Source organism: Punica granatum, chromosome 2 (assembly GCF_007655135.1).
Source record: "Punica granatum isolate Tunisia-2019 chromosome 2, ASM765513v2, whole genome shotgun sequence".
NCBI lineage: Eukaryota > Viridiplantae > Streptophyta > Magnoliopsida > Myrtales > Lythraceae > Punica > Punica granatum.
Window position 1 is genome coordinate 37063363 of NC_045128.1, and position 26936 is coordinate 37090298.

At 40.0% G+C, this 26936-nt stretch overlaps 4 protein-coding genes across 5 annotated transcripts; 1 reads left to right on the forward strand and 3 right to left on the reverse strand.

Moving 5' to 3' along the window:
• Positions 1-947: 947 nt before the first annotated feature.
• On the reverse strand, positions 948-2273 carry LOC116195759 (protein DMP5-like). The gene is made up of 2 exons (XM_031525088.1): positions 1685-2273; positions 948-1572 (listed from the first exon to the last, which is right to left on the reverse strand). Exons 1-2 carry the CDS (start codon positions 2063-2065, stop codon positions 1249-1251), a joined length of 705 nt encoding a protein of 234 aa, XP_031380948.1. The 5' UTR covers positions 2066-2273; the 3' UTR covers positions 948-1248.
• Positions 2274-4287: 2014 nt separating this feature from the next.
• On the forward strand, positions 4288-8033 carry LOC116195747 (bromodomain-containing protein 4A). The gene is made up of 8 exons (XM_031525072.1): positions 4288-4442; positions 4857-5577; positions 5690-5767; positions 5901-6123; positions 6641-6710; positions 6829-6949; positions 7089-7481; positions 7644-8033. The coding sequence occupies exons 2-8, from the start codon at positions 4930-4932 to the stop codon at positions 7839-7841; spliced, it is 1731 nt and encodes a 576-aa protein (XP_031380932.1). The 5' UTR covers positions 4288-4442; positions 4857-4929; the 3' UTR covers positions 7842-8033.
• LOC116195756 (tRNA pseudouridine synthase A) lies at positions 7999-12356 on the reverse strand. Of its 2 annotated transcripts, none has more exons than XM_031525084.1 (10): positions 11998-12356; positions 11332-11388; positions 10816-10893; positions 10573-10626; positions 10236-10315; positions 9764-9863; positions 9610-9672; positions 9129-9389; positions 8693-8753; positions 7999-8423 (listed from the first exon to the last, which is right to left on the reverse strand). In XM_031525084.1, the coding sequence occupies exons 1-10, from the start codon at positions 12232-12234 to the stop codon at positions 8320-8322; spliced, it is 1095 nt and encodes a 364-aa protein (XP_031380944.1). In that variant the 5' UTR covers positions 12235-12356; the 3' UTR covers positions 7999-8319. The 2 variants fall into 2 exon arrangements, with proteins under 2 accessions (XP_031380944.1, XP_031380943.1); XM_031525083.1 differs by having other exon boundaries at positions 8000-8423; positions 10236-10318; positions 11998-12354.
• Positions 12357-12938: 582 nt separating this feature from the next.
• Positions 12939-18428, reverse strand: LOC116195745 (leucine-rich repeat receptor-like serine/threonine-protein kinase BAM1). Its single transcript, XM_031525070.1, has 2 exons — positions 15515-18428; positions 12939-13761 (listed from the first exon to the last, which is right to left on the reverse strand). Exons 1-2 carry the CDS (start codon positions 18081-18083, stop codon positions 13316-13318), a joined length of 3015 nt encoding a protein of 1004 aa, XP_031380930.1. The 5' UTR covers positions 18084-18428; the 3' UTR covers positions 12939-13315.
• Between the last annotated feature and the right edge of the window lie 8508 nt (positions 18429-26936).

A 26936-nucleotide genomic window follows, 5' to 3' on the forward strand; every position in this document is an offset into this window, starting at 1 on the left:
TTCCATTAATAATCCATCGTTTATTGTGAAGCATTTATTACTTTTAAGTTGGTCTTACATAATATATAGATCGTTAAACAACAACATCCTGTAACCATTAGCAAACTTATTCCCAACAAAAAAAGTGGTTGTAGCCAGTGTTATCAGAACCGGACCGGATGATGAACCGGAAGAGGTACAGGTTCATGGGTTTATGGGTCCAACCGGGAGTTCGATGGGTCGAACCGCACGTTTATTTAAAATAAAATAAATATTCATATTATTAAAAAAATTATGATAATTAAGATAAAAGTATGCTGATTTTAAAGAAATATAATAATAGTATAAGAAAGTATCTATATTTAATATTTCTTATTTCAAAATAAATATTTTATTTTAATAAGTATTTAAAAGTAGAGTTAAAAGAACAAAAAAGTGGTGGTAGCTTGGTTGGTAGTATGCTAGTATGAGAAACAAGAGATCATGAGTTCAAATCCTTATACAACCAACCAATTTTTACATTAAATAGGAAACTCATAAAACCCATAGAATCAGCCGGTTCAATGAAATTTTACTTAAAATTGGCCGGTTCAATGGGTTCGACGGTTCAAAACTGCAATTTCGGTTTTCTTGCGAACCGGATTGGATATGGTGCCGTTCTCGGTCAGACCGGTCGAACCGGCCGGTCCGGTCCAGATCTAATAACAATGCTTGTAGCAAAACTTAATCGATATTCCTTTTTCTCAATTACAAAAAAAAAAAAAAAGCTTGTAGCAAAATTTAATCAAAATTTCTTTTTTCCAATTATAAGGGAGGTTTATGGCGTAGTATAAGATGGTAAAACTAAATAAAAATGGTACGAAGTTTCACTAACGATAATCAAATCTGAAATCTCATGATCAATATCCTTATTTGGTCCAAAGTTGACCATTCAATGGGTTATCCAACAAAAATGAACAAACTACAGGGAGCAAAAGATCAATCATAATATTAAGTTAAAGAGGCACAACATAACAAAAAAGTCCCTTGTAATTCTTGAGTTAAAGATCAAATCAATGTAATCTGAATCAGTATATATCTTCCTATGAATAAATGGAAGTCATCTGTAAATCACTGCAATCTCTCTCTGTACACTTCGAAATAAAGGAAATCTAAACGGATAAGCGAATGGAAAGAAAAATATCAGGCACGTAAAAAATTGGCGCTATCTAGAGAGAGCTATTGCTGTTGATTACATCTTTGTCACATTAATCGGCCATTTCGGGTCCATTATTTGCCAGGGGTGACGGGGTAACCGATCCCGTGCCTCCTCGTGGGGAAGACCATGAAGAGCAAGCTGCATATGAGTCCAATCCCGATAGGAACTATGTCGAGCACCTCTTGGACCTCATGCCCGGGCGCAGGGTAGAGGCAGCTCACCACGTTCCTGTCCCTCAGAGCCACAGCTCCAAACACAAGTACGGACAGTATAGCATGGACCCAGTCGATGAACGTCCGCCGGTTTTTTGTCAAGTCCGGCAGGCTAGCCGTGGCGGCAGTTGCAGCAGTGTCGAATAGGAACATCCCCTTTGAGGTTGCAAATCCATAGTAGACCTGTTATACATGTGAACAAGCAATTTTGAGGGAAAAAAATTATTTAGGAATAAATAAAAGGAAATGAATAAATGTACATCAAATTAGTATCCTTCACATATATTACACAGACCTGCCCGTCTGAGGTCTGAACGCTGTCGGTGAAGCATGCGAGGAAGCAGGAGATGGCGAGTATGCCGAGTAGGATGATCGTCATGGGCCTCGTGGCGGCATCGCATGTGCCGTTACTGGTGAAAATGGGCGTCAACAGCTGGAAAGCCAAGAGGGTCCCCGTTGGGAGCAGGTTAGCCAGGTTTGCAGTCCCCGTCAGTGTCTGTGATAAGGCCCTCTGGGACATCGACGGTGGCCTATGGAGGAGGGGCCCATCGCTGCTCTTCGGGGTCTCCGGCTGATCCACCTCGTGAGAATGGTCACCGCTTCTCAACGAAGAGGTCTCACTTGTATCGGGACCTGGGGCGGTAGTAGCTGCGCTCCTTGACCTGAGACTAGACATATTTAGGTGGTCGGGGTGGCTGCTGGCGACAGGTTGAGAAGGCGGGTCAGAGGTGGCGGTGGCTGCTTGCAACAGGCTGAGACGGTGGATCGGAGGTGGTGGGGGAGGAGGAGGAAATGGATTAAAAAACAATTGTTTTGTGGAGAGGTTTCCAAATTTATGGAGCTTGTTTTGCGTGTTAGGACAAAGTCATGAGTTGTTATGGAAGAAAAATGTGAACATTACTTTATACTTGGACAGATAACAACAATGACGATATAACGTGTATGTATCATTATTAAAACATATATTATATTTCATAATAGAGTTTGGTCATGTCATGCTAAAACTATATAATTATAATTTTATTTGATTTGATTAATTAATTAGGTCTAAATACAATTTGTCTTGGAAAGTGAGTGTATCATTTTCATAGAATTTCTCTTGTTAACTTTTTTTTTTTTAATAAAATCACGAAATATCCTTAATTTATTGAACTTATATGGACTTGAGCTCATTTACACTTAAAAGTTCAAGCTAATAAGTGGTAGTATCCAAGTTTCATATAAATCAATGGCTGCTCTTTCATATTTTTCATGTGGAATTATAATGCTCAACGGCTCATATAGTTCGCATATATATACTGCATACATATCTTGTGTGGAGGAAGTATTAATCTTCACGTAGCTGCCAAGCTCGAAGAGCCTCGCTCGTGTTCTCTATGCGTAAGGCTTTGCTTGCTTGCTTAATAGGATTTTTGTGGAGTTCCCTGCAAGTTTAAGAAATTTCCTGTTTTGACAGCTTACTCACATAGATGTTCCGACTTTTCTCTTCTATCTTCCTTCTTTTTATCCTGACCAAAAAAAGAAAAAGAAAAAGAAAAAAGCTCGTCCCATTTTTTCATACGCTTGACTAACTTTATGGGGTGAATTATAGGTGAATTCATGTAATTTGACATTTTCTTAGACGACCAAGACCCATCTGATTTTGGTCTATGAAGTTGTTAAGCTGTTGTGGGTGATATACATAGTTGGCATGGTTTGATTAATTGGCCAAGTTGCATATTCTAGACTTGGATTGACCAAATATGACAAACCATATTATTACAAAATAGGAACTAATAAATCTTTTCCAACCTAAGACTGGGTCCAATTGATTAGTTAAATGTGTGTCCACATTAAGGTAAACGTGGGCACCAAGCATGTCAACTTCGATCATCTAGATCGAGACCAAGACAACGGGAATGCCAACTCTCTTGCATTGAAGAAAGAAGGTTCCATCTTAGAAGAAATCGGACAAAGCAGTACTAACACAGATCCGACGGATTCGTTTATCGAGTCTGCATCGAATATTAACTCCAAATGGTAGGAAACATTTTGAATTTTAAAGGAATTTGTAAAGTTCTTATCTGAACAAGACCATTACCCATATAGGGCTTTAATATTGTCCGACGACGCCTCTACCGCATAGGTTTATATGATCGAGCTCGAACAGTGTCCAGGGAAATATTTTTATCCCTTAATTGGAGAATTTGAAGACAAGATTACAACCTAAATCCTAAGCTTAACTCAAACATGGGAAAACTAAAACCGTGGAAGAAAGCCCATTGGACTTGGAAGGTCCTCTTCGGCCTCTGCAAACTCATTTGGGCCAGGAGGGGACCAGACCAAACCGAGCCGGGTGGTTGCCAAGACCGAACTGTCTCGTAGAAAAGCAGCCTCCATTGAACCGGCCGATTTTGTATCCAACTAAAGAATCTTTCTTTTTTTGGCCAACATATCCAAAAGAATCTAGAGAGCCTTTTATTTATGTATTATATTATATTATATTATATTATCTCATAAAATAAAAAGGATATCGTATTTTTGTCACTGTTAAAAAGGATATCATATTTTTAAAACCTTAAGATTTCATCATGAATAACATGTCAAATTTGTGGTCCTCCACGATCCATTGTACTACCCGACTTCTATCATGCCACTTCATCTTTGTCAACGATCAGGTGATAATATGTCAATTATAGAGAATGTTGGAATCGATTTCAAAAATAGGAGAAACGAGATATTGTAGAGTCGTGATTTAATATATGAAATGTATCATCTCAATCATATAACAATATTTAACGGAAAATAGGATCGAATTTTAATTTTATCCGGAGCCAAAGAAAAAGGGGTATAAAACATTGAGGACTGAAATAGAAAGGACAGAAAATAAGAGGGGGAGAACCATAAAAGCAATGAAGCAGCGCAAATCCGCGCCAGAAACGACACAGTTTGAAGATTCTCGCTGGTTCCTGGCCGGCGACGCTGTCCGAGCCCAGATCTGCCTCCTCCCGCAGCGGCCGGCTCGCTCTCCGAAGAAGCCCCTTCGCCGGGCCGCCCGTAGTAACAAATTGAAAGTAAGCAGCCTTCTCGCCCGCTGTCGTTTCATATTCTTCTATCCATGTCAATGCTTCTATTCCTACAAGCCCGGAGCTTCTCCCGCTGTTGGGGGCTTCTAAAGTTTCGATCTTTGGGCTCTGTCGTCGGTTTCAAGAATTCATCTTCTCATCTAGAACACTGAATCCATGACCCCTGTCTGTTTCTCTGTTAAATTTTCACAATACTCTGTCTTGGGGTGAGTTAGATGGGACCCTTCTTCTAACCCTTTTGGAAATCATCCATCTTTTTCAAGAAGGACGAAAATTGTCCTGCTGCGATGTGGAAGCGTGTGCTTTGTAATAGCATAGTGTCCTCGGCATCGGTAGAGATGATTGAATTGCTGAGTTCTGTGGCCTCGCCTGATAATCTTTCTCGCTCGATGAGAATTGCAGGCTATTACTTGTCCTACTATATCTTAGCCGGGATTGAAAAGATTTGGAGGTATAGTTTAATTACTGTGCAAACATGAAACGGAAGCGTGGACATAAGAAAGGCAAGTCGAAAGCCAGCAAGGCAGCTCGGGTGAGCGAGGCACCTAAACCTGTTCCAAGTGAAAACGTCGAGAATGATTCTGCTAATGATCAGGCTGCTCATGATGAGCCGGACTTGAGGATGGAGGCTAATACGCCTTCTTCATCTGGTACTGACCAACCCTCCAATGTGGCAAGCATCAATCCCGATGGGTCGATTGAGAAAACGAGCAAGAAACCAGTAGGCCGTGTTAAAGTGAAGCTGAAGACATCTAAGATTTTGGACTCTCAGCACAATTCCTCGGATGCCCCCACTCAGAGCGATACCGATAAGAGCAGCCAAAAGATGGACGTGGACAAGCAAGTTACAGATGTGGATAAGAAGGAAGATAGTATCGATTCAGTGCCTGAAACGAATGCTGGTACTTCAGAGAATCCTTCAAAGAAAGCTGCAAGCATCAGGATTAAGACTCCAAAGGCTTTGGCCTCTTTGAGTAACCAGGCTGATAATGCAGTTGGAGGGGAAGTGGAGAGCATGCAGGTGCAGCAAGAGGAACCAAAGGAGAGTGTGCAACAAAAGGAACCAAAGGAAGCTGTGCGAAATTCCCAACACAATAAGCAAGAGTTAGATTCCGCCCTGATGGTAATAAGTCATCCAAGAGATATAGTTTTTTAATATCTAAGTATCACCTTTCTATTCTGTGGTCGCTGTCCATACATGTTCATTGTATTTTGTTTCCTTCGCCTACTTGCAGGTCATTAGGAAGGTTATGAAGATGGAAGCAGCTGAACCCTTCAATGTCCCAGTGGATCCAATTGCATTGGGAATACCTGTAAGTGTATTAATGGAACTTCTGTTCAAACTAAGTTTTAATTGCATATTGATATATGTTAGGTACTTATGTGTGTAAATTGACATTATTTTATTTGCGTCATTCTGGCGGGACTCCTCTTGTTACTACCTAGGATTACTTTGATGTGATCGATACTCCTATGGATTTCGGAACAATATGCACCAATCTCGAAAATGGTGAGAAGTATAGGAATTCTGAGGATGTCTTCAATGATGTACAATACATCTGGGGGAACTGTTACAAGTATAACAATAAGGGAGACTACATTTTAGATCTAATGAGGCGAGTGAAGAAGAATTTTATGAAGTATTGGACAGCAGCTGGTTTATACAGTGGTAAGATTATTATTATCAGCATCCTTTTGGCTTCTACTGCCTTTCTTGCCTTCATGCATTTTTATGTCGGTTTCGAATTTGGCATGTGAGTTTGTGACCCGTATCTTTAAAATCAAGGTTGACGTAGCTGTGTGCCGACTCATGGTAATGCTGTGAACTGGTATAACTAATCCATGGGGGAATCCGATTAGAAGAAACATGCCTACATGTACTTCAATAACGTATTCAACTCTACCTCAAAAGATAATGCTGATTAGCAACTTTGGCGTTTTGAAAGAAAATCTGCACGAAATTCAGCCTTTTAATTGCAAACCGAATAAAGTTAGTGTTTGGTTTATTTTGTAGAGAAACTTTAGTTAGGCATGTGAATTGCATCTGCTGCCGTCTTCCTGTTTTGGATATGTGAATATGGTCACATTGATCACTTGATTGCTTGCGTTCTTTTGATATTTGCCTCGTAATCATTGTCTAAAAGGACGCTTAGCAGGAATTTGAATATTACCTGTTCTTTTTACAGGCAGTGAGAGTGCTGGAGAGAATGGTTCTGGTAAAGGTGGTTTCAAACCCAAAGGGAAAAAGCGTCATGGGTATATATACCATTGCTCGATTCCTTTGTAAAATTTATATTATCAGCAGCTCAAAACAAAGCTGTTTTCTCTAATGATTCATTGGGTGTTCTTTTAACTTTCTTTCATATTATTGCAGATTCAGACGCCATAAAAGCAATTGCTTATGTGCAATATGTGTTCTGAAGCGCAAAAGAAAGGAACGCGAGGAGAGGGAGAGAATGGAGCGAGGTCAGGTTGCTGAGGAACTGAAGCAAGAGGTACATTAGAAGCTTTGCTAAGGATTTTTAGTTACACTTGTGATGGACAATGTCTTATAGGAGAGAAAGTGCGTTGTTTTTGGAGTAAAACTGCTTGTGAATGCTTAATGAATGTTCAATGCTCCTTTCTTATGTTCAGGAGCCATTAAATCTAGGGAGTCCATATGGTGAGGGATCATCATCGAATTCCGAGGATTCACAGGACCGCGATGCAGATGCCGACATGGAAGATAAAGGAGAAGAGGTGAAGTTGGAGCCCTCTCAGCAGCAGCAACACAGCCCTCGTAATCAGAAAGAGCGTGGTGAGGACGAGAAGGATCGAGGAGATGATGAGACGGAGACTCGTCAGAGTGATGACAGCCAAACTCAACCTCCTGATAAGTCCCAAGATACCGATAGTTTAGGAGTGGAAACTGCTACCAAACAGCAGGTGAAGGGGCCTGAGTCCAGCGGAGTTCAAGAAAGTAGTCAGAAAGAAATTGCGTTGGAAAAGCTCGAGGAAAATGCCGCAGTGCAGCATCAGAAGATGAAGGTATTCTCCTGCTCTACTTCTATCGTATGATACTATAAGCTGGCAGCACAAACAGCTATCACTGATTGCGGCCTCCTGTGAATATGTAATATAGCACAAGGGAATTCGGAGCCAGTGATAGTTGAGAAAGATTGTCGAGTAACTTCCGAAAATGTTTTGCAGGAGGCACGGGAGAAGAAGCATAAAGCCCAGTTGTACAAGAGCTTGTACAGCGAAAATCCTACAGTTCTTAGTCTATGCGGAAGTCTGTTCCCTGAGGATCCGAATTCTGTTTGGAGTGGGCCGCATTCACTGGTTCTGCGACGACGACCATCTCAGTCTTCTTCCATCCTCGCAGCTATCGAATCATTTATGAAGTAGTGGCCCGATTACCATTTTAAGCATTTTCTTACCACCATGTGGGCAGGGCAGAGTTTTTTCTTTTCTTTTTTTTTTTTGATGAATATGGGCAGGTAGTGTTGATGTACAATCTTTCGGTGTATGTAATTTGCTTTTCATATGACTAACATTGTAAACGGAAAGAATTTCATAATGAAGCAAGGTTATGATTAAGCTCGTAGCAAAGTACAACTTTAACAGCTGACGCTGATATGCAAGCAAGTTCCATCATTTGAATACAAAGGATGAAGACTATAAATGAGGGAACAGGCAGCCTGTATCATGCTAAAATCAGGCTGCATGCATTACGATAAGTTCTCGCCTACTCCACATCGATAACTTGGGATATTTTGGGACCCAATGTTGAGTATCGATATCGTCTGGATCCACCTAAGAATGGGTTTGACACAGGGATTAACTTTGGCAGGACGTTCTTCAATAGTAGTGGGTATTTTGTAGATCAGAGCCCAGAGAGATCATATCTGACGTGCCCGAGGTAGAGACCACAAGCAGGAGCCATCGGACTTGCCTTAGTCACATCCTTCGCATCCAAAATTCTTTTCACTGAAAATTTATCCATCACAATAACAGTGATTCAGTGACCAAAACAGACCTAAATAATCTTTATCACTTTTCTCCAAGTTATGAGCTCGACAGGCAACGGATCACATAAACAAAGAATTTTCCAAAGATTACCAATATTCTTAAGAGAACATAATATGGACTAGAATGTTTAAGATCTTTGTCATGGCCTTGAACTGGTGTACCTAATCACGAGCAAGAATTTCTTCCCCCCTATTTCTTAGCAAAAATTTAAAAGGAGGCAAACTTACCATCAGAAGTTGTCAAATCTCCAGTACCTACAGCTTTTAGAACACCAACAAGCAGTCTAACCTGAGAGAGGAGAGGCAGGACCTCAATCAGTATTTCATCATATGAAAACTATATGTGCGAAGAAAACTTTTCAATATGATCATCGTTTGACAACAATTCATACAAGCTTCTCAGCATGAATGTATATACTCAAAAAGGAGGGAAAGGAAATCATTGAACAATTATAGAACGTGTATGCAGGGCTTCCTACTTGAGCAAGCAATAAACTCCACCACTAGTCTAGTACTGAAATCTTCTACTACTGAATGGGCTATATTTGATTTTCAAAATATAAGAGCGCAAAATTTCATTAGAAAAAGAAAGAAAAATAGAAAGAAAGAAAGAATGAATGAAAAAAAGAAACAATAGAAACCTAAAGCAAAACAAATGCCGAACCTGGTGGTATAGAAAAGAGCGAGCACGTGCAGTTACCACAAAGCATCGATGCTTTTTTCTTATCCCAAATCCAAGATCAGTCAGCTTAGTGGTGCTTTCAACTCTTTCACCAGTCAACCCAGCCTCTGACTTATCTGAACCTATGCGAGGATCTTCATTCCCTAGATCTTCTTCTCTTCTATCCGCAATTGAAGGAAAATAAGGAGATGGAACCACCTCAGTAACATTAAATTCGTCTAATGTCCTGATAGGCGAGTTTGCCTGTAAATGATCAGGGCCATACTAATTGAGTGCTCAAGACAAGTTTACTGTCTCTTAGCCAATCTGCATTTATTGCTATAAATAACTCAAAACAAGACCTAAATAATTATCTGGACAACATTTCTTCATCTTTTGCTGAACTCTGGAAAGTATCACAAACCTATTATCTAAAAGCAAGCAAGAATAGAAAAGCTGTAAATGCCATTATGTGGAAAACTACCTGGCAACCTGCTGCTCTGAAGGAACTGAAATCATGGTGCCCAACAAGAACTTTGCAAGCTTCCTGCAAATAATTGTTTCGGACCTTATAATATCCTGAATAAAATAGCTGAAGCAATTACCAAAATATCATGATTCCAACTTCTAATTCTAACCTGCATAGCGCAGACATCTAACACTTCTGGTACATGCCATGCTCGGTCTTTCTCAAAAGTTGAGAGAGGCTCTGACCCCGATAGCAAACGATAGAAATATCTGAGGAAGTTCTCAATGATGTCAGTTATAATTTCTTCAGTAAGGGCTGAAATTTCAATAACAATGGACATCAATATTCAAGAGAATAGTAAACAAACAACTTGGTGATAGGATAAACTCTATGATATGTTTTTCACATTTAGGTACACTACACAAACTATATCACATGCAACAAGAACAAAGAAATGTCAAGCCAAAAACTCAAAATAATGACATACTTGAATGGAAGTTTATTTTTGGGTAAGACCAATATAATTAATTCAATTTGTATTAACACCGGAAAAGAAGCCAAACCATTCAGTTGTTCGCATTTGTAGTGCCTAGAGTGCCAGTGTATGATGGTTATATGATAATTAAAAGTTCAATACCTACGTTCTTTCACGAGCTTTATATCTGGCATGAAAATCAGCCGGAACACATCGAACGTCAGTTACCATTATATCTCCTTCAACCTTCTGGCATAGGAAAATGAAATGTAGTTCAGGGTCTCCTCAAATCGAACCAGCTTAGACCTATATAGCATGCCTCGGAAGGTCGCTACTTTGCCGAACAAGCTTCTTAACAGATGTTTAAAAGCAAAATAGGGAAAATTTTCCTCAGCATTTTTCTCTAGATGACACCGAAAAAAGTGAGGGGGGGGGGGGGGGGGGGGGGGGGGGGGGGGGGGGGGCAAGGGGGGGGGTGGGGAAAAAAAGGAAAAAAAACAAACCTGTAAGAAATGGTTAACAGCTCTTCTCACCACTGCAGGTTCATGAGGTGGTAACTGCATAATAAACCAAGCAGAAGTAATCAGAGGAAATATCTCCAGCTTGTTTATTTTTTAGCACTTATGGAGAAAAAATAAACATAAAATGTGAGAGAAGATATAAAATAGTAACATGAAAAATTCAAAAGATTACACTATCTTAAACTAATCTTTAATAGCATACTTCACGTACTGAAGATGACATACCACTTCACCAGGCTTTCGTTTACTGATGCGTTCCACATCAACATGACAAACATTTGATAAGGCATGAACTCCTGCATCCTAAAAATTTGCCCAAAAAAAGAATCTACAAATTTCAGAGGAATGCAAAAGCAACTGGAAATAAAACTTTCACATCAGACATGGAATTGCCAAATGCAGGCCTAAACCATGAACTTATTTTTAGCGAGCACATTCAACAAGCACGACTGAACCTGCATAACCTTCTCCTTTCTTTAAAATTCAACATATTTATAATGGCCCTTCAAGTTTTAAACCTTACTAAACTGTTCTTATACTTTTATGTTATGCTCTCTACCTGACCACTCCATGAAGCTTGTATCCTAAGAGGAAAGACTACTGTATCTGTTTCTGCACAGTTGTTCGCATGATATAATGGTTTTTTGTAATAAGCTCCAAGAAGACGTGAGCCATATAGATTCATCAACAGGATCACACAAATTGTATAAGCAAATAATGTAAAGTAGAAAATTGACTTACAGTACGACTGGAGCAGAAAATCGAGACAGGCTGCCCCACAAATTTCAGAAAAGCTTCCTGCAACCATGAAAAGATAACATGTTGATCAGTCACCATTAGAAACTTGCCCTGATCTCAGCAGAAAAGCATGGAAAATGAGGATGGACAAATCATTACACCCAAATGGAGAAGGAAACTCTAGAATCCGGAATTTCTCCAGGACTTTAGGAGACAGATATAGAGGAATCATCGAGATAGATTTCTACTTCCACGGTATCGTTATTCAGAGGCCATCTGACACTCTAAGCGATACTATGCTGCTCACTCTGTGATTGACAACAAGATTCCAAGCTAAGCAATGGTAGCTGAGCTCTAATAGGCATTCTTTTATACTGTCATAACATACTACGCATTTAGTAAATCAGAAGTTCTCCACCACTGTCCGTTCTCCTTCATATCCTCTGTTGCACTTAGCTAGAAAGTACGTGGATAATATACTAAGCTGCTCACTCCGTGATCGAGAACAACACTCAAACCTAATCAATGGCAGCTGAACTCTAATGGGTATTCTCTGACGCTATCATAACATACTACGGAATTAGCAAAAATCAGAACTTCTCGAGCTTCTTCCGCTTTCCTTCATATTCTCTCCATTGACTTAGCTAGAAGAGCTCATCTTTCAAGTACCTCGAGAACGCCGACCGCTGTTCTGCAATTGGGCTGCTGCTGGGACCCAGAGAACCGAGTCCCAATGTATTCAATCGCCACCAGATACCTTTGGATTCCAGGCTTGTGGCTCATGGGTTGGGCAGAGTCGCTCGGTTCTACTTCTTCGTCGCTGCAAGACTCGATCTTTGCAATCTTTGAAGGCCTCTGGGGACTCTCAGACGGAGTTCCGATCGAGCGTTCCGTGCTTTCCGTCATTTTCTCATTGATTTCCACTCTCAGTTTCCCGGCGTTCAAACGCCAGGCAAGCCGTAGGGTTTAGGGGGCCGGAAGTTAGGTTCCGGGCGGGGAAGGGAAACTTGACCCGTTTCGCCAGATCCGTTTCCATTTTAGCGGGAATTACCGATTTTCTATACAATTCCAATTTGGGAAAATCTCCCGAAGTCCAATTCTTTTGGAAGCCAATCATAAAGCAATTGCATATTTCTTTAGCTTCCGGGTAAATGGCATTAGAGCACTCATATTGATCGCTCCTGGGTAAGCCGAGATTGATCGGTCGACTTTAATGGCACTGAAAGAGAGAGCGATGCCCGTATGGATTGGTTGATAGATAGCTTTGTGCGTATTGTTAGATTTGCAATTGCATATATTTCTTTAGCTTTTGGTTAAATGGCATTAGAGCGCTCATATTGATCGATGCCTCATCTTACATTTATATAGATAAATATATGGACGTGCTCGTAAAGAAAAGAACCAACAAGATTATATAATTGTTTTTGCATCGGAACACCTACCTTAATATTCGAAGCAATGCTATTGATTAATGGTTTACGATCACTTAATTCACTTGGAATTTCTAATCTGGCAAGACTTGCGAGAAGTATTTTATGTACAATAATTTAATCGATCAAATCGAAAGCCAATGGCCCAAAATCGAGTTAGAGTATGAAGCAACTCCTGCATTGCCATTACCAATATAATTAACATGTATTGATTGGAAATGTAATACACAAAGTAAGCGTACAATTTGTATGGCCCTCATTAAAAGCCATATATGCAAAGCCCTTCTACGTGCCAAAAAAGAGAAATTCCCCCTTAAAAAGAAGTGCACCCACCCAACTCTCTAAAAAAATATATATATATTATATATCATTCCTACGTCTCTACTTTCGCTTGTTCCCACAAAAGAACCCTAAAAGAAACAAAAACAAAAAGATTCACAAGAAAAAAGAAGAAGAAGATAATATTAGTTTTAAAAGGAAATTAAGAAATTTAAACCCCGTTATAAAGACACCCCGTTTGTAAATTACTCTAGAGAAAACCTCGGATTATTTATGTTTTAAACCAAAAGAACTTGTTGTTTGGAGTTTAGATGGCTTTGTTCCTTTTCCGGGCCATTGCTTTGGGCCTGTTTCGTGGTCCGAGAGGCCGAGGACGAGGACGACTGGTGGCCGCTGTGGTCTGGGGAGACGTTTTTGGGGTACTCTGACAACATCTGGACGACCTCCCTCATATTGGGTCGCTCCACGCTGTTGTCCTGGACGCAGAGCATGGCGATGAAGAAGAGATGCTCGGCCTCATCCCTTGGCACCAGGGTCAGCCTGGGGTCGACGATGCGGTCTGCCTCTTCCTTCCTGCACCCGGTCGCTCGTTTGCTCCATTGGACGATGTCCACGCCCTCGCCGAAGTCCCCCACGGGCCGTCGACCCGTCAGGAGCTCCAAGAGGACAACTCCGAAGCTGTAGACATCGCTCTTCTCATCGACCCGTAGCGTGTACGCGTACTCTGCACTTGAGAAAAATGAACAAAGTTATGGATACTACAATCAAGTGGGCCCACTTGGGGGCCAAAAGTGGGTTGCGGGCGGGAAGAAGACAGCCCTTTACACGTAAGGACCCAAACATCAATGGTCCAAACAAAAGGCAGGAAAGCCATTCAACCTCATTTCACAACTTTTAATTAAATTAAAACAAAAAAATTAAAGTGAATTTAATAAAAAAAGAAAAAACGAAAAAAGGAAAAATATATGTTAAGCTTTCACGACCATCGAAGCCTTTGCTACGTTGGACCGTGTTGGTCAGGGGTTTTGGGTGTCAGATTTTGACCCATTGGATTCTAAGATCAGACCGTGTGGGCCCACGGCTTCTATCGGACTAATGCAGAGTTGGCCAACACTAAAGCATAATTTTTTTTTCGAGTAGATTATCACTGTCGCCATCCACTTATGTTATTGTCACCGTTTTTACTCATGACATATTTTTACCATCACTGAGCTCTAAACGTTGACATTATGTCTAATATTTATACTTTTCCGTTAACATTCGTGATGAAAAATTTATGGACAACGTTATATACCATGTTACTTTTTTCGTTATAGAAGGATATAAATGTTAGATGCAATGTTAACATTTGAGGCTAAGGGGTAGCAAAAATATTTATGGGACAAAAACGGTGACAATGACATAAGTGATGGGCGACAATGATAATCTACTCTCTTTTTTTTTTTCTCTCCCCCTTTGTTTTTAGTTTATCCAAAAAATTATGCTCTCTGACCCAACCATAATATCGTTTGTATTGCGAAAGTCATGGGAAGCCTTCTGGGTTTGCATGATGTGACCTATGAGATTCGGTACACATTCCCAAACGATTAAGATCGGCCCGGAGCAAACAAAATACGGGTTTCAGACATTATTACTGTAGACGATGCGATAAAAAAAATCGACAAAATCTCGGGATCGAGAAGATCGACCTAGTTTCTAAATGGAGAAAGGTTTTGCTTTCTTCTTTCATCATGGGGTTTGATTTCAAAGCATCTAGCGGGGCTTAATGAGTGCTAATGATTGGAGCACAGCGGGGATTGTCTTTGTTATTCTTATTCCCTACAGCCATGATGATGAGCCCGGGAGAGGAGGAAGGTTTTGAGTTCTCCTTTTCTGACCGTTTGATTTAAGACAGGTTGTTATTACGGATGGTAAAGATTCTATTGGTGGGGCCGGGCGAAGACAATCTGACGGTCCAGCTTTCGAGATGGCCCACAAGTTGGACTGGCCCCAGGACAAGTTAGTTAACTAAAACAGTGGAGTAGAGTGGACACAAAACATCATGTCTTAGGTACAATCATTACAAATTAATTAAAATCAAAACTTAACTCTAAATTCAAACACATTCTTAGTCTCCGGTGGTACGACTCAAGTCAGGTATTTAGGAAAAAATATTGGGTAAATAATACGTAATCAAGCGCCGTGTAAAATCCTATTCTTGAATGGCATATGTAAAGTAAGAAAGAGAAAGTTGTCTAGTGACACCTTTGTTATTCTTGAATGGATTTTTACGCAAAAATTTGAGTGTGTATTATTCATTTAATATTTTCTCGATATTTAGAGCCTAGCCTAAGATGTCTTGTGTGGGCCTGGGTGTGATCATTGGAGCCGTCGGATCGAATGACGTGTGCTCTCCCTGTTCGATCCAACGGCTTGGATGGCCGGGGAATATTCTACTCAACTGGGAAAAGGAAAGAGATGGATATGGAATCATGTACCTGGAGCAATGTAGCCGTATGATCCTGCGATCGCGGACATGCACTCCGAAGCACCCCCGTCCACCAGGAATTTCGCGAGCCCGAAATCTGCTACGTGGGCCTCGAAGCTCGAGTTCAGGAGTATGTTGTTGGACTTCACGTCACGGTGGACAATCAGCGGAGAACAGTCGTGGTGGAGGTAGCAGAGGCCCTTCGCGGCCTCGATGGCGATCTTGTACCTCAGGTTCCATCCTAGGAACCCGCCCTTCTTCCCGTGTAGCGCCTCCCCTAAGCTCCCATTCCTCATGTACTCGTACACGAGGAGATTCGTCTCCTTGTTCGAGCAGAATGCCAGCAGCCTCACAATGTTCCGGTGCCTGATGTTGCCTAGCGTCTGGATCTCTGCCCGGAACCCGTGGTCGTGGCTGTTTGTCCCAAACCCGAGAAGTTTCTTGACGGCGATCTCCACTCCGTTTGGCATTTTCCCGTGATAGACGATCCCTGCTCCGCCTCTGCCAATCACATTCCCGTCTTTCACGCATTCGAGGATGTCCGAGACCGTGAAATCGAGCTTCTGGAAGGCCGTCATCTTCCATGAACTGGTGGGACCGCTCCTCTTAAACGACTTGGCCTTAATTATTGCAGCTGCCGCGAATACTAGAGAGCAGAGGAGGAGCCCAAGTGCGAATATGAGCTTAAAGTTCGAGGAGTTCTTATGGGGGCCACTCGGGATCGCAGTGAAATTGCACGGGTTGCTAATGAGGGACCCGCACAGCCGAGGGTTGCCGGCAAAGGAAGATGCGTTGAAGAAAGCGAATTGCCCCGACTCCGGAAGTTTGCCTGAGAGATCGTTGAAGGAGAAATCAACAGTCGTGAGGCTCTTCATGGTACCGATTGACTTGGGCACCGTCTCGTTGAGATGGTTTCTGGACACATTCAAGTAATTCAAGATACGAATGTTCGAGATTTCGGATGGGATTGACCCGGAGAGATTGTTCTGGCTCAAGTCGAGGAACGTAAGATGGTCGCAGTTTCCGATCTCAGGTGGAATCTCACCTGAGAGCGAGCTCTGACTAAGATCGATCTTTAGCACCTGGTGGAGCTCCCCTAGAGATGGCGGGATTGGACCCGAGAATTGGTTGCCACTCAAGAGAAGGATTTGGAGGGAAGAGAAGTTCGATAGAGAAGATGGTAAAGGACCGGAGAGCTGATTGTTAGCCAGATTGAGCTGACCCAGATTGATGGGCTTGAACGTCGAATTGGTATTCTCGGACACTGTCCCCGAGAGGTAATTGTTGTGCAGCTCCATGAGTTTCAGCTGAGGAAGGTAGATGAAGCCACCAGGAATGGTCCCATTTAAGTAGTTCTGCCCCAGCCTCACACGAACTAGACTCGTGCACTTCCCGAGCTCTTCGGGGATCTGTCCGAACAGGAAATTCTTGAGCAATATGAGTATCTCAAGCTGGTTTTGTAAGCATAGATCAGGGGGAATCGTCCCAGTGAGCTTGTTCGATGACAAGTCGAACAGCTGAATCCTCCCATTCTGCCCGAGGTTCCTAGGAATCTCACCCGTGAAGTTGTTCATCCACAGGGCTAGAGTTTCCAGGCTCGGGAGATCTGCAATAAACTCAGGGATCGATCCATGTAACCGGTTCATGAAAAGGTTGAAGAGCTTGAGCCTCTTGAGGTTCACGAACTCGAGCGGGATTTCTCCAGTCAGCGCATTATTGGAAAGGTCCAAGTTCACCAAGCTCGTCAAGTTGCCGAGCTGCTTTGGGATTGCTCCAGAAAGGCGGTTGATATGCAGGTAGAGCGTGTCAAGGGCTCTCAGGTTCCCCAGCTCATGCGGGATTGGCCCGTCCAAGTCACAGGACGAGAGGTCCATGTGGACAAGATTAACCAATTTCCCGAACTCCTTCGGAATCCCACCATCGAAGACGTTGTAATAGCCCAAGTAGATCTCTCGAAGGTTCGTCAAGTTTCCCAATTCCCCTGGGATTTTCCCCCGGAGGTCGTTACCTGCAAGAGAAAGGTACTCCAAGCCCACCAGATTCCCGTAGCTTTCCGGGATTTCCCCATAGAAGTAATTTCCCCCGAGGTTCAAGAGCCTGAGGCCACTCAAACCGAGGACCCCAGTTGGAAGGGCAGCCGTGAAGTTGTTGTTATAAGCATCGAACACCTCCAAGCTCGGGATGCTCGAGTAGTTCCAATCCAAATCACCACTGAACTGATTGTTTGAGATGTTCAGAAACCGAAGACTGACCAGATTCTCAATCCTGATCGTGCCAGTGAAGTTGTTGCCTGCAAGGGACAGCTCGACTAGATGGTCCAGTCTCAATACCAGCGGTGACACAGAACCATAGAGATTCAAGTCCGTCAAGTCGAGTGAGATGACCCGACCCTTCAAGCACCGAACCCCGGCCCACAAACAGACCGAGCTCGGATTGGAGGTGTTCCAGCTGATTAAAGCGGGTTCCGGGAACTGGAATCCTTGTCTCAGTGCAACCAAGGCATCGAAGTCGCTCACTGGAGAAGACAAGCAAGGCGGACTCAGAAGAAAATAAATCGCAAGGACGATGAAGGGTAACATGCTAAACCTTCAAGAGAGTGTCTTTTGGATGGAATACTGATAGGAAACGCTAGGATGGAAGGCGAGAGGATTTAAGCACACGGGTAAAAGCGGGTTTCAATTTTCCGGGAAAGGGGAGGAAAGCAAAGGGAATCTGAGAAGCTTGATGAAGCATCTTTCACATTTCATGTAAAGAGACTTCATATACAAGGAAGGAAGAAGATGAGCATCCCCTTTTGCCTTTATTTTGATCTCTTTGGGTATGATTTTGAAGAGAAGAGGTGGGAGAGACTGAGCTTGGAAATGGCCTTATTCTTCCATTGTTATATGTCTGAGAGCCCCTCTCTGTCCTTCCTGAGCCTAAAGGCAAAGCATGAGAAGAGAAAGAAAGAAAGGGAAAAAAGAAGAAGTTCTAACGTGAAAAAAAAAAAGGAAAAAGAAAAAAAAGAAAAAAGAAAAAAGAAAAAGGGGAGCTGCCTATAACATAACAGAAATATAAAGTTCTGATAAGGAGGGAATGAAAAGCAAAAATGCCCATTTAGCTTTAATCAACAGGGGCTCTTTATTGCTTTGAACAAAAGATGGATGGAGTTGCACTTTGATTCCTGTGAAATGGCAGATCTGTCCTCATACTTTTGCTAAAATGGCTTCAGTTTTTTTTTGAAGAAAGATCACGGCGTGCTCATCAGTCTATTTAGCTAGTTAACCATGACCATGAGATGTTTCCGTTTAATATCTTTATTAGTTAATTTTTAGGAGACGAGTTTTCCAAAATAGGGGAGGAGAAATCCATCAACTCGCGGAGAATCCCATTCGCTGTGCCTTTAGGAATTCTTTTAACTCAAAACTTCCATGATTATCGACAAATAAAACTGCATACAAAAGCCTATATGAGCCCACAAGTCACGGTCAGTTCTTTTGTACAGAATCAATCATATATCTCACTCGCATGTACGGTTTCGAACAAAAGGCTAGATATATATGATGAAGGAATTGTGAATCATTCAATGGACTTGAAACAGTTATAATAAGAGAACAAAATTAATTGGGGTTGACATGAAAATATTGGAGTGTTGTATGCATGGTTATATTTGTATGCTTATATGCACCACTCTTTGGCAGAAAGCAACGAAGGGACCAGTGAATGAGAGTTCTGCAACAGAGGGCAGACAGTGTAGCTGCCAAAGGAAGGAAGAGATGATGGTTAATTATTAATAAATCATTACAATGTGATGAGTGATCAATATATATATACATATAATTCTTCCCGAAAAATATATGTGTATTTTTTTCTGGTGCAGAAGGTATCAAAGGCCTGCATGCATTGAATAAAAAGGCTTTTTATTTTATTTTACTTTTTTATTTTTTTGCATTTTTTGCTTCCACTTTAGTTCTTCTTCTTCTTCTTCTTCTTCAGCATCAGCAGCTTCTTTGCCTTGCCCCTACTGCACTGAGGGACCAACTCTAATCTATATGGGAGGGATGGATGGAGAGCTTTCGCAAAAGATGGAGAGGGAATAGTCTTAAAGAGAGTGCTCAAAAAAAAAAAAAAAAGTAAAAAGCAGAAGGCATAATTTGCTTTCTTTCATCCATCCCACTTCACAAAATATAAATAAATTAAATCACATGGAAAAGAGTGCTCTTTCTTTCTTTTTTTTCTTTGGATGATGAAAAGAGTGCTCATATTTTTCTGCCATATCACTAACTAGAACTCCCTAGGAGTAAACCTGATCTTAACCTCCCCCGATTGATCCTCGTGCGATCCGGCAATCTCAGTATGGAGGGTCAGTGTACAGAAGTTTAGCTAAATTCTAGTAGCTTTGGGCTCAAGGAGGTTCAACAAGCACACTAATGCCTTAATTGGATCTATTTTGGCCAAAGAGGCGAAGATCGATAAGCGGACACATATTCTTCTCTTTTGGGGGGAAGGACCACAGTAGTAGGTTCCAAGCAATTGAGCAAGGGCTGGAAAAAAATCAACCTAACCTTTGTGCTCGACTTGCCGGATATCCTACGTATCATGTTTAGATCTGAAAGGCATGTATCTAGTAATTCAATCCAAAATTAACAGAGTTTTTTTTTTTTGAAGGGGGGTGTTAAGTTTAGACTGTTTAGGGTGGTTTGGATGTGCTTTTTGTTGACAGAGGACTACCTGGAAAATGGGATGGTGATATGGTCGGACACATATGACAAGTCCCTATCTCACCATATGCATAGTGGCCAGGTCTGCCCTTTTGAAGGGTCACTGTCTCTTTCCTTGTGGGGATAACAAAAACACCTCCATTTTGAGCTCACTCCCATGACATGAAATTTTAATTGGGTCTAAATCAAGGATTCAAGGGTCAATGAAAAATTAATAAAATTCAATACATTCCACGATCATGAAAAAAAAATCAGTTTATTTAGAGGATCTTTCTTTCTCAAGATAGCTTTTTCCAATAATTTATTTGATATTTTCATGAATTGTTTGTTGTATTTATAATATAATAATGAATTATAATCATTATGATCGAGCCGTTGAAGCCATTCAACACGAGTAAAGATTATCAGCAAAAAATAACTAATGTTTATAATTAGTATGCACATCCAAAAACGTGCATACAATATATAGGTACAAATATATATAATTAGTATGCCACAACAGGACGCATAACTAAAAATCTATCACTCGATGTCACGTATATACGTTATAAGCTAGCTGCAAAATCGACAGAATATCGAAAGTGACAGGACTTGCATTGCTTAGATTTGCAAATAATAAGATGATGGCGGAAGAAAACAGCCAATCGTGCATTGATTTTCATCTTCCATATATATGCACGCATGCATGTCCCTCCAGCAGCTTAAGTCTAAAAAACTTTATGTGTGCATGTATATTGCCTTACACGGCCAATGGTGTCAATGGTCTTATACATATGGCGTCAGAAAAAAGGTAATTATTATTAATAGGTATATTTCTGGGGGAAAAAAAACCCTCCTACCCCACCTCCCCCCCTCCCCCAAAAAAAAAAAAAGAAACCATATATATGTATAATTTTCATAAAAGAATTATTCAAGAGTGACAAGGGACCATAAAAACCATAACGGGGGGCAAGTGAAGAGGAGAGGACAGCTCGCACCATTATTAATATACTTTTCATTGGATGAATATGAATTGACAGAGTTCATGTTGTAGGGTACTATCCTTTTTGGGTTTACATGTTGTATTGGATACTGCACATACACGTGATTGAGTGGTCTCTCTTGGATCGATTTTTTTTTTTCTGATTGAAAAATTTATGAAACAGATTATTCTCGCAATTCCAAAAAGGATTATTTTAGATTATTTTCCCTCCTAACAAATATTAATTAAATATTTAACGTTAGGTGACATGACATTATTACGTTGATGCGTGGTGTAATGAACAAACTAGAGATTCATTCAGATGAGATTCATATCATTATCGAGGTCACGCTCATGTCTTTTATGTGAATTTGCACGTATTTTATATGCAGTCTTCAACTGACCGAATATTTTCAGGGACTGAAATATGAATGATCAGCGAGTTGGTAAGAATATTTTTATGAATGGTACTAATCCTGCATGGTCTATATTCAATATGTAGGCTAGTCGACTTACCGTGATTTGAGACATCATATGATACCTCTCAGAAAAGGGCACGTTATAAATGCATCCCTCCCTGAAAATGCTGAAGCTGTGATATACAACATCAGCTGCAGCTGGTCAGAACTTAATCATATACCAAATTCATCATGCTTTTCTTTTTCAGAAATCAAGTTTTTAATTATTCGAACTCTTATGCTTATACTTCATAAATTAGGTATATGCAATCTCTGGTAAAGGAGAATGCGCGATCCAAATCTAAATTAAAGAGATTTTGGTTTCGATTGTTTTGAGTATATATAAAGTTGTTTATAATTCGAAGATTAATTTTCTTCATATATATGTGTGGGTAACATGCTGTTATATATATATATATATATATATATATCATACCAGGGAGATGTGCACTCATCTTTCAGTGAGCAGTCAGAGGGGTCGCTTTTGTTGAGGAGTTTGTGCGCACTAAGCCGCAGCAAATCACTTTAATCGCTAGTCTTCTTCCTATAGATAGTATAGACCCCAATTCTTCTTTTTCACGAAGCCCACTTCACTCCAATGTCATCATACCATCACAATTTTAATTCAGATATCCATAGTAATTTTTTTTTTCTAACTACATATTAAAGAGGTCTATAAAGCCTAAAAGAGGGTAAAGAAAGGAAATTAATGGACACTGCGAGTCCAACTAATAAGAATTAAAATGCTCAACATCTCTTGATTTCAAGTCAAATGCGATATCATTGCATCAAATTCTCTTTGTCAAATACGCATATTTCTTTTTGGTTGAAACACAATCAAATATCCACATTTTTCTATGTATCGATCTGCACCATCTTTGGTATTCGGAAACTCAATCAGTCGTAACTAATCCGGGTTTGTGTCGAGTCGGTCAGTAGAGATAAAACTCGCACAATCATAAATTCTCTCCATTTATAAGACTTAAATTCGAAATCTTTTTTAAAGGGAACAAGTGTGGAACTACCTAGACCAATCCATGTGGTTGGTCAAACAACCATGTCTTAATTATATCATTTCAAATTATTGTGATATATATATATATATATTTATATATATTCGGTAGGCTATTGTGATATACATTAATTTGCTTTAATACCAACATGTTGGGTCTGGATATTTCACATCAAAATTCTCGAAACCTGAATTCAAGTTTTCCCCAAATTCAAGAGAGATGCGTACATGGCTGGTAGTCACTCTCGACGTGCACAATATACCTAGTAAACGTATATTGAGATAGAGAACCATTATTATATATTGCACTAGTCATATTTGCAAAAGAAGATGTGATTTTAAATTTCATTTTCACACATCTTATCGAGAGGGATTGTTTTTCCGACTGGCCGGCGATGCGAATCTCGAGCATGTACTTAATAAGAGGTTGCAGCAGCCCTCATGAATAGTTACTTCATTGATTGAGATAGAACATGAGAAAAATTCAAAGGGCCTCAATTTGGATCATCAACTCTCTCTTTTTTGCCCCCCTCTTTATTGCTTTGATGTAAAGAATCGATGCAATATCGAGAGTGGACCATATATACACTGATGACACCTTCCAAAGGCAGCCCTCTGTCTATCTCTCTTTCAGCTAATAAAGCTCGTTGCTTTGGGCCCCATCTCAAATATTTTCGACCAAGAACTTAAATTTTACTTGGCACAAATAAGATATTATGAGCCGATCGAGCCCTAGATAGTCAAAAAAGAACAATCATGAACAACGTAGCCCTCTCGTATCTTTCTCCCATTCACACGGCTACTTATCTTAATCCATCATCATTAGGCTCCTTCATCAAGTATTAAATGCACAATTATTTCGTCTCGTTTGATGTTCTTGATTAGCCATAAATATAGCATACATAAAAGGATCACTACTGAAAGACGGGAACTGAACTAGCCTTTCCGTATCCATACACGTGCATATAAAGGTTTCAGTAGCTTGAGATAGAATGGGATCAGACATACGGTAATCGAGTTACGTACTAAAAGCTATAGGACGTCTGGTCGAATGTTGATAGAAGCGAAACAGATGAACCTTCAGTAGATCAGCTGGTTAGCTAGGGTTTCTGCTGAGAACTGATCAGAAGCCCCAGCTAGCTGGTAGTACGCAAGTAAACATATACATGAGAGGGGGGGACCGGCCGGGGCCGAGAAGAGGGATGTGTACATAATGATTGCAAGTGTCCCAATTTATAATTATACATGGGATTGACTTCGGTTGTGTCTGTGTGGGGTTCCTAAACAACCATGCACTGGTGGAAATCCAAGTCATTAACTTGTCAACTCCTCTGTCTTTTCCATGTCGATACAACACATGCATATATCATTGTGTCCATATACGTATACACCATTGCCTCTTTCATTTGTCTTCCCCATCTTCATGTATCTCGGTGTGTATATATACACTACACACACACAAACGTATACATATATGACTCCATGAACAGTGTCCTATTCTACTTGTACTCAAATCGATGAGTTTGCTAGTAATGCTTTCCGTTATTATGCTTTCAAAATGTGGAAGGCAGATGCATTAATCTCGGTATCAAAATCAACTTAGTTAATTTCCACGGTATCTAACTTGGCAATTTTGTTCGATATGTACCGTATATTTATAAAGCATAGAATTATGAACCTCTTGAAAATATCTGAACCACAGCTTCAAAGTTTATGGCCCATATGTATGTGCTAGCTAGGATTTCCTTTTTTTTTTTTTTTTTTTGGGAACGACTAGCTAGGATTGGAATGGGGAAATATGGAGGCACACGTGGAATTACTCAAGAAATGATGTCAGTTTTACTTGGCATCAATTATTTGCCCCCGTGGAAGCAAATTCCACTAAACTACTTTTGTGAGTATTGGCTATTTAAGAATTTAAAGAGCAAATCTTGACATGGTCAATGGGCTCGAACTTGAGATTTGCTCTAATTATTAATGTGGCTAGCAAATGATGATGCTTCTTTATTAGCATAATATGGGTCCGTGATTCATTATATATTAAGATCGATCAATCTATAGATTGAGAGTGGGTTTTCGTCGTATTATATTATGATTTCAGTGTGAAATTGACGCGTTGATTTGATTGGAAAATTTTATTAGTGAAAAGCTTACTAGAACTTGCAAGAAGAAAGTGCCCACAAATCACAATGAAGGCAAGGAGATATCATCTTCACTTGTCAGTAATACTTATCCACCCGGTAATAATAATTCGAGTATTGTGATCATATATAAAAATATAATTTCAGGCAAGAGTTAGGGCAATAGCGCACTATCTCCGCTCGTAACCATGATATCAAGAGGTCATATGGATCGATTGGCTTTGTCATGAAAGATGAATGTTGAAATTGTTAGATATAAGCTTATTTGGAAGGGAAATGAATTCTTTACGAGAAGATTCGTGTACATTGGCGTACATAATATATGGGGAAACGAACTGATCGAAGAGAAAAGAAATGGCAACTATGAATCAAAATAGTTTACACAGAGTGTCGAATCTGAAGATATTTCATGGAACATGTTGAGAAAGATGTGAAACTTTCAAGATGATCATATAAGATTGTCCAAAAAGGTTAAACTTATATTAAATAACTAAACATTTTATTAATTAATACTTAATAAAATACCCAAACACATGAGATGCAAGTGAAATTCAATGTTGGCGAGAGGGATGGCAGCAGGATTAACTTCTGGAATGATTGTTAGTGTGGTGATCAGTCTCTGGGGATCCAATTTCCTTCTTTGTTTCAGATTTCTATGAATAAGGAGGTCAAAATCGGTGATATTTTCTGTTTCTCCCGTGGTGTTTGGAATCTATCTTCTAGCAGGAACTTCTATGGCTTCGAACTTCAGTCAGTTTCTTCCTTATTCTCCAAGATTTATTCAGATTTTAAGAGCAGCGAGGGACCAAATAACACGGAGTGAAAAGTGACGAAAAGCGGCGAATTTTCTGTTAAATCAGTTTATGACAAGCTAGTTAATTCAGGTAACCTCTTTTTTTCCTGTGGAGAATTATTTGGAGGAGTAAAGTACCTCCGATAATTGCTTTTTTTTGCCTGGTTGGCATGTCTTGGAAGGATTCTGACTTTAGATAACCTGAGAAAAAGAGGTTTCCACATCGTCAATTGGTGTTGCATGTGTACACTCGATGGAGAATCTGTTGATCATCTCTTATTTCATTGCAACTTTACCTCTATCCTTTGAAGTAATATTTTGAAGGCCGCTGGTGTAAGTGCTTGCTTCCCGTAGAACATCCTTAAAAGCTGGAATTTCATTTGTCCAAGGTATTTCTCACAAGATGCTGTGGAGTGTCATCTCTTTTTCATCGTTTGGACAATTTAGTCGAAGAGGAACCAAATGACTTTTGAGGACCTTGAGAATTCGGTCTCTACTCTGCTTCATGCCTTTACTTCAACTTGGTCTCAATGGGTTTTTTCTATTCACGGAATCTCCCCTTTATTATATGATTTGTATACTTAATTAGGGCTCGTGTTTTCTTCTTTTTCTTTGTTCTCTTCTTTCTTTCAACTCATTTATGATGAGACACTTTGCATACCGCCCGTGTACTTTGTTCTTCACTCGTAAACGAATTCTTATTATCCATATATATATATATATATATATATATATTTATATCTTAAGGCGCAAATCAGGATAAAAACTTCATCTTAGTGGTGATATATATGTCGTCAGTAAAGCAGTTTTAGCTCCATTCCCACACGTTGTAACTTGTAATCTGTGAAAGTATATAATTCTTATTGAACTTCTCAAATTCCTTGCAAACCTCCCTCTGACATTGAACCCATAAAATTAATTAAAAGATATAAAAGGGAGAGTCCACCAATTTTTATTATTATTAAAACCTCGTTATTTACGAAACAATTTTGTCTCTACCTGTCTAAAAAGATTAACTACTGTTAAGCTGAGAGCATGATGAGATCTTGTCGAAAATCTAAACTAAGATTGTATCGGGATACAGCGTAAGTATTAGTGGGTTCTTCATGCAGGGAAAAAAAAGCGTAATCTTTGCGCAAAAGAGAGATTCTTTCCCTTTCAATTATTTCAATTATTAAACTTTGAAAAATGTTCAAATTCGTTTTACCCCACATCTCTCTGTCATAATTAAGTATACGAGATTTGAAAAAAAAAAAAAAGACGGTGCATAATAGCGACAAATGCTCTCACTTGATAATTTAAATATTTTATGTTCGATTCTCATCGTAAAATTATCTATACACTTTTTTAAGTATTTTATATTCTTG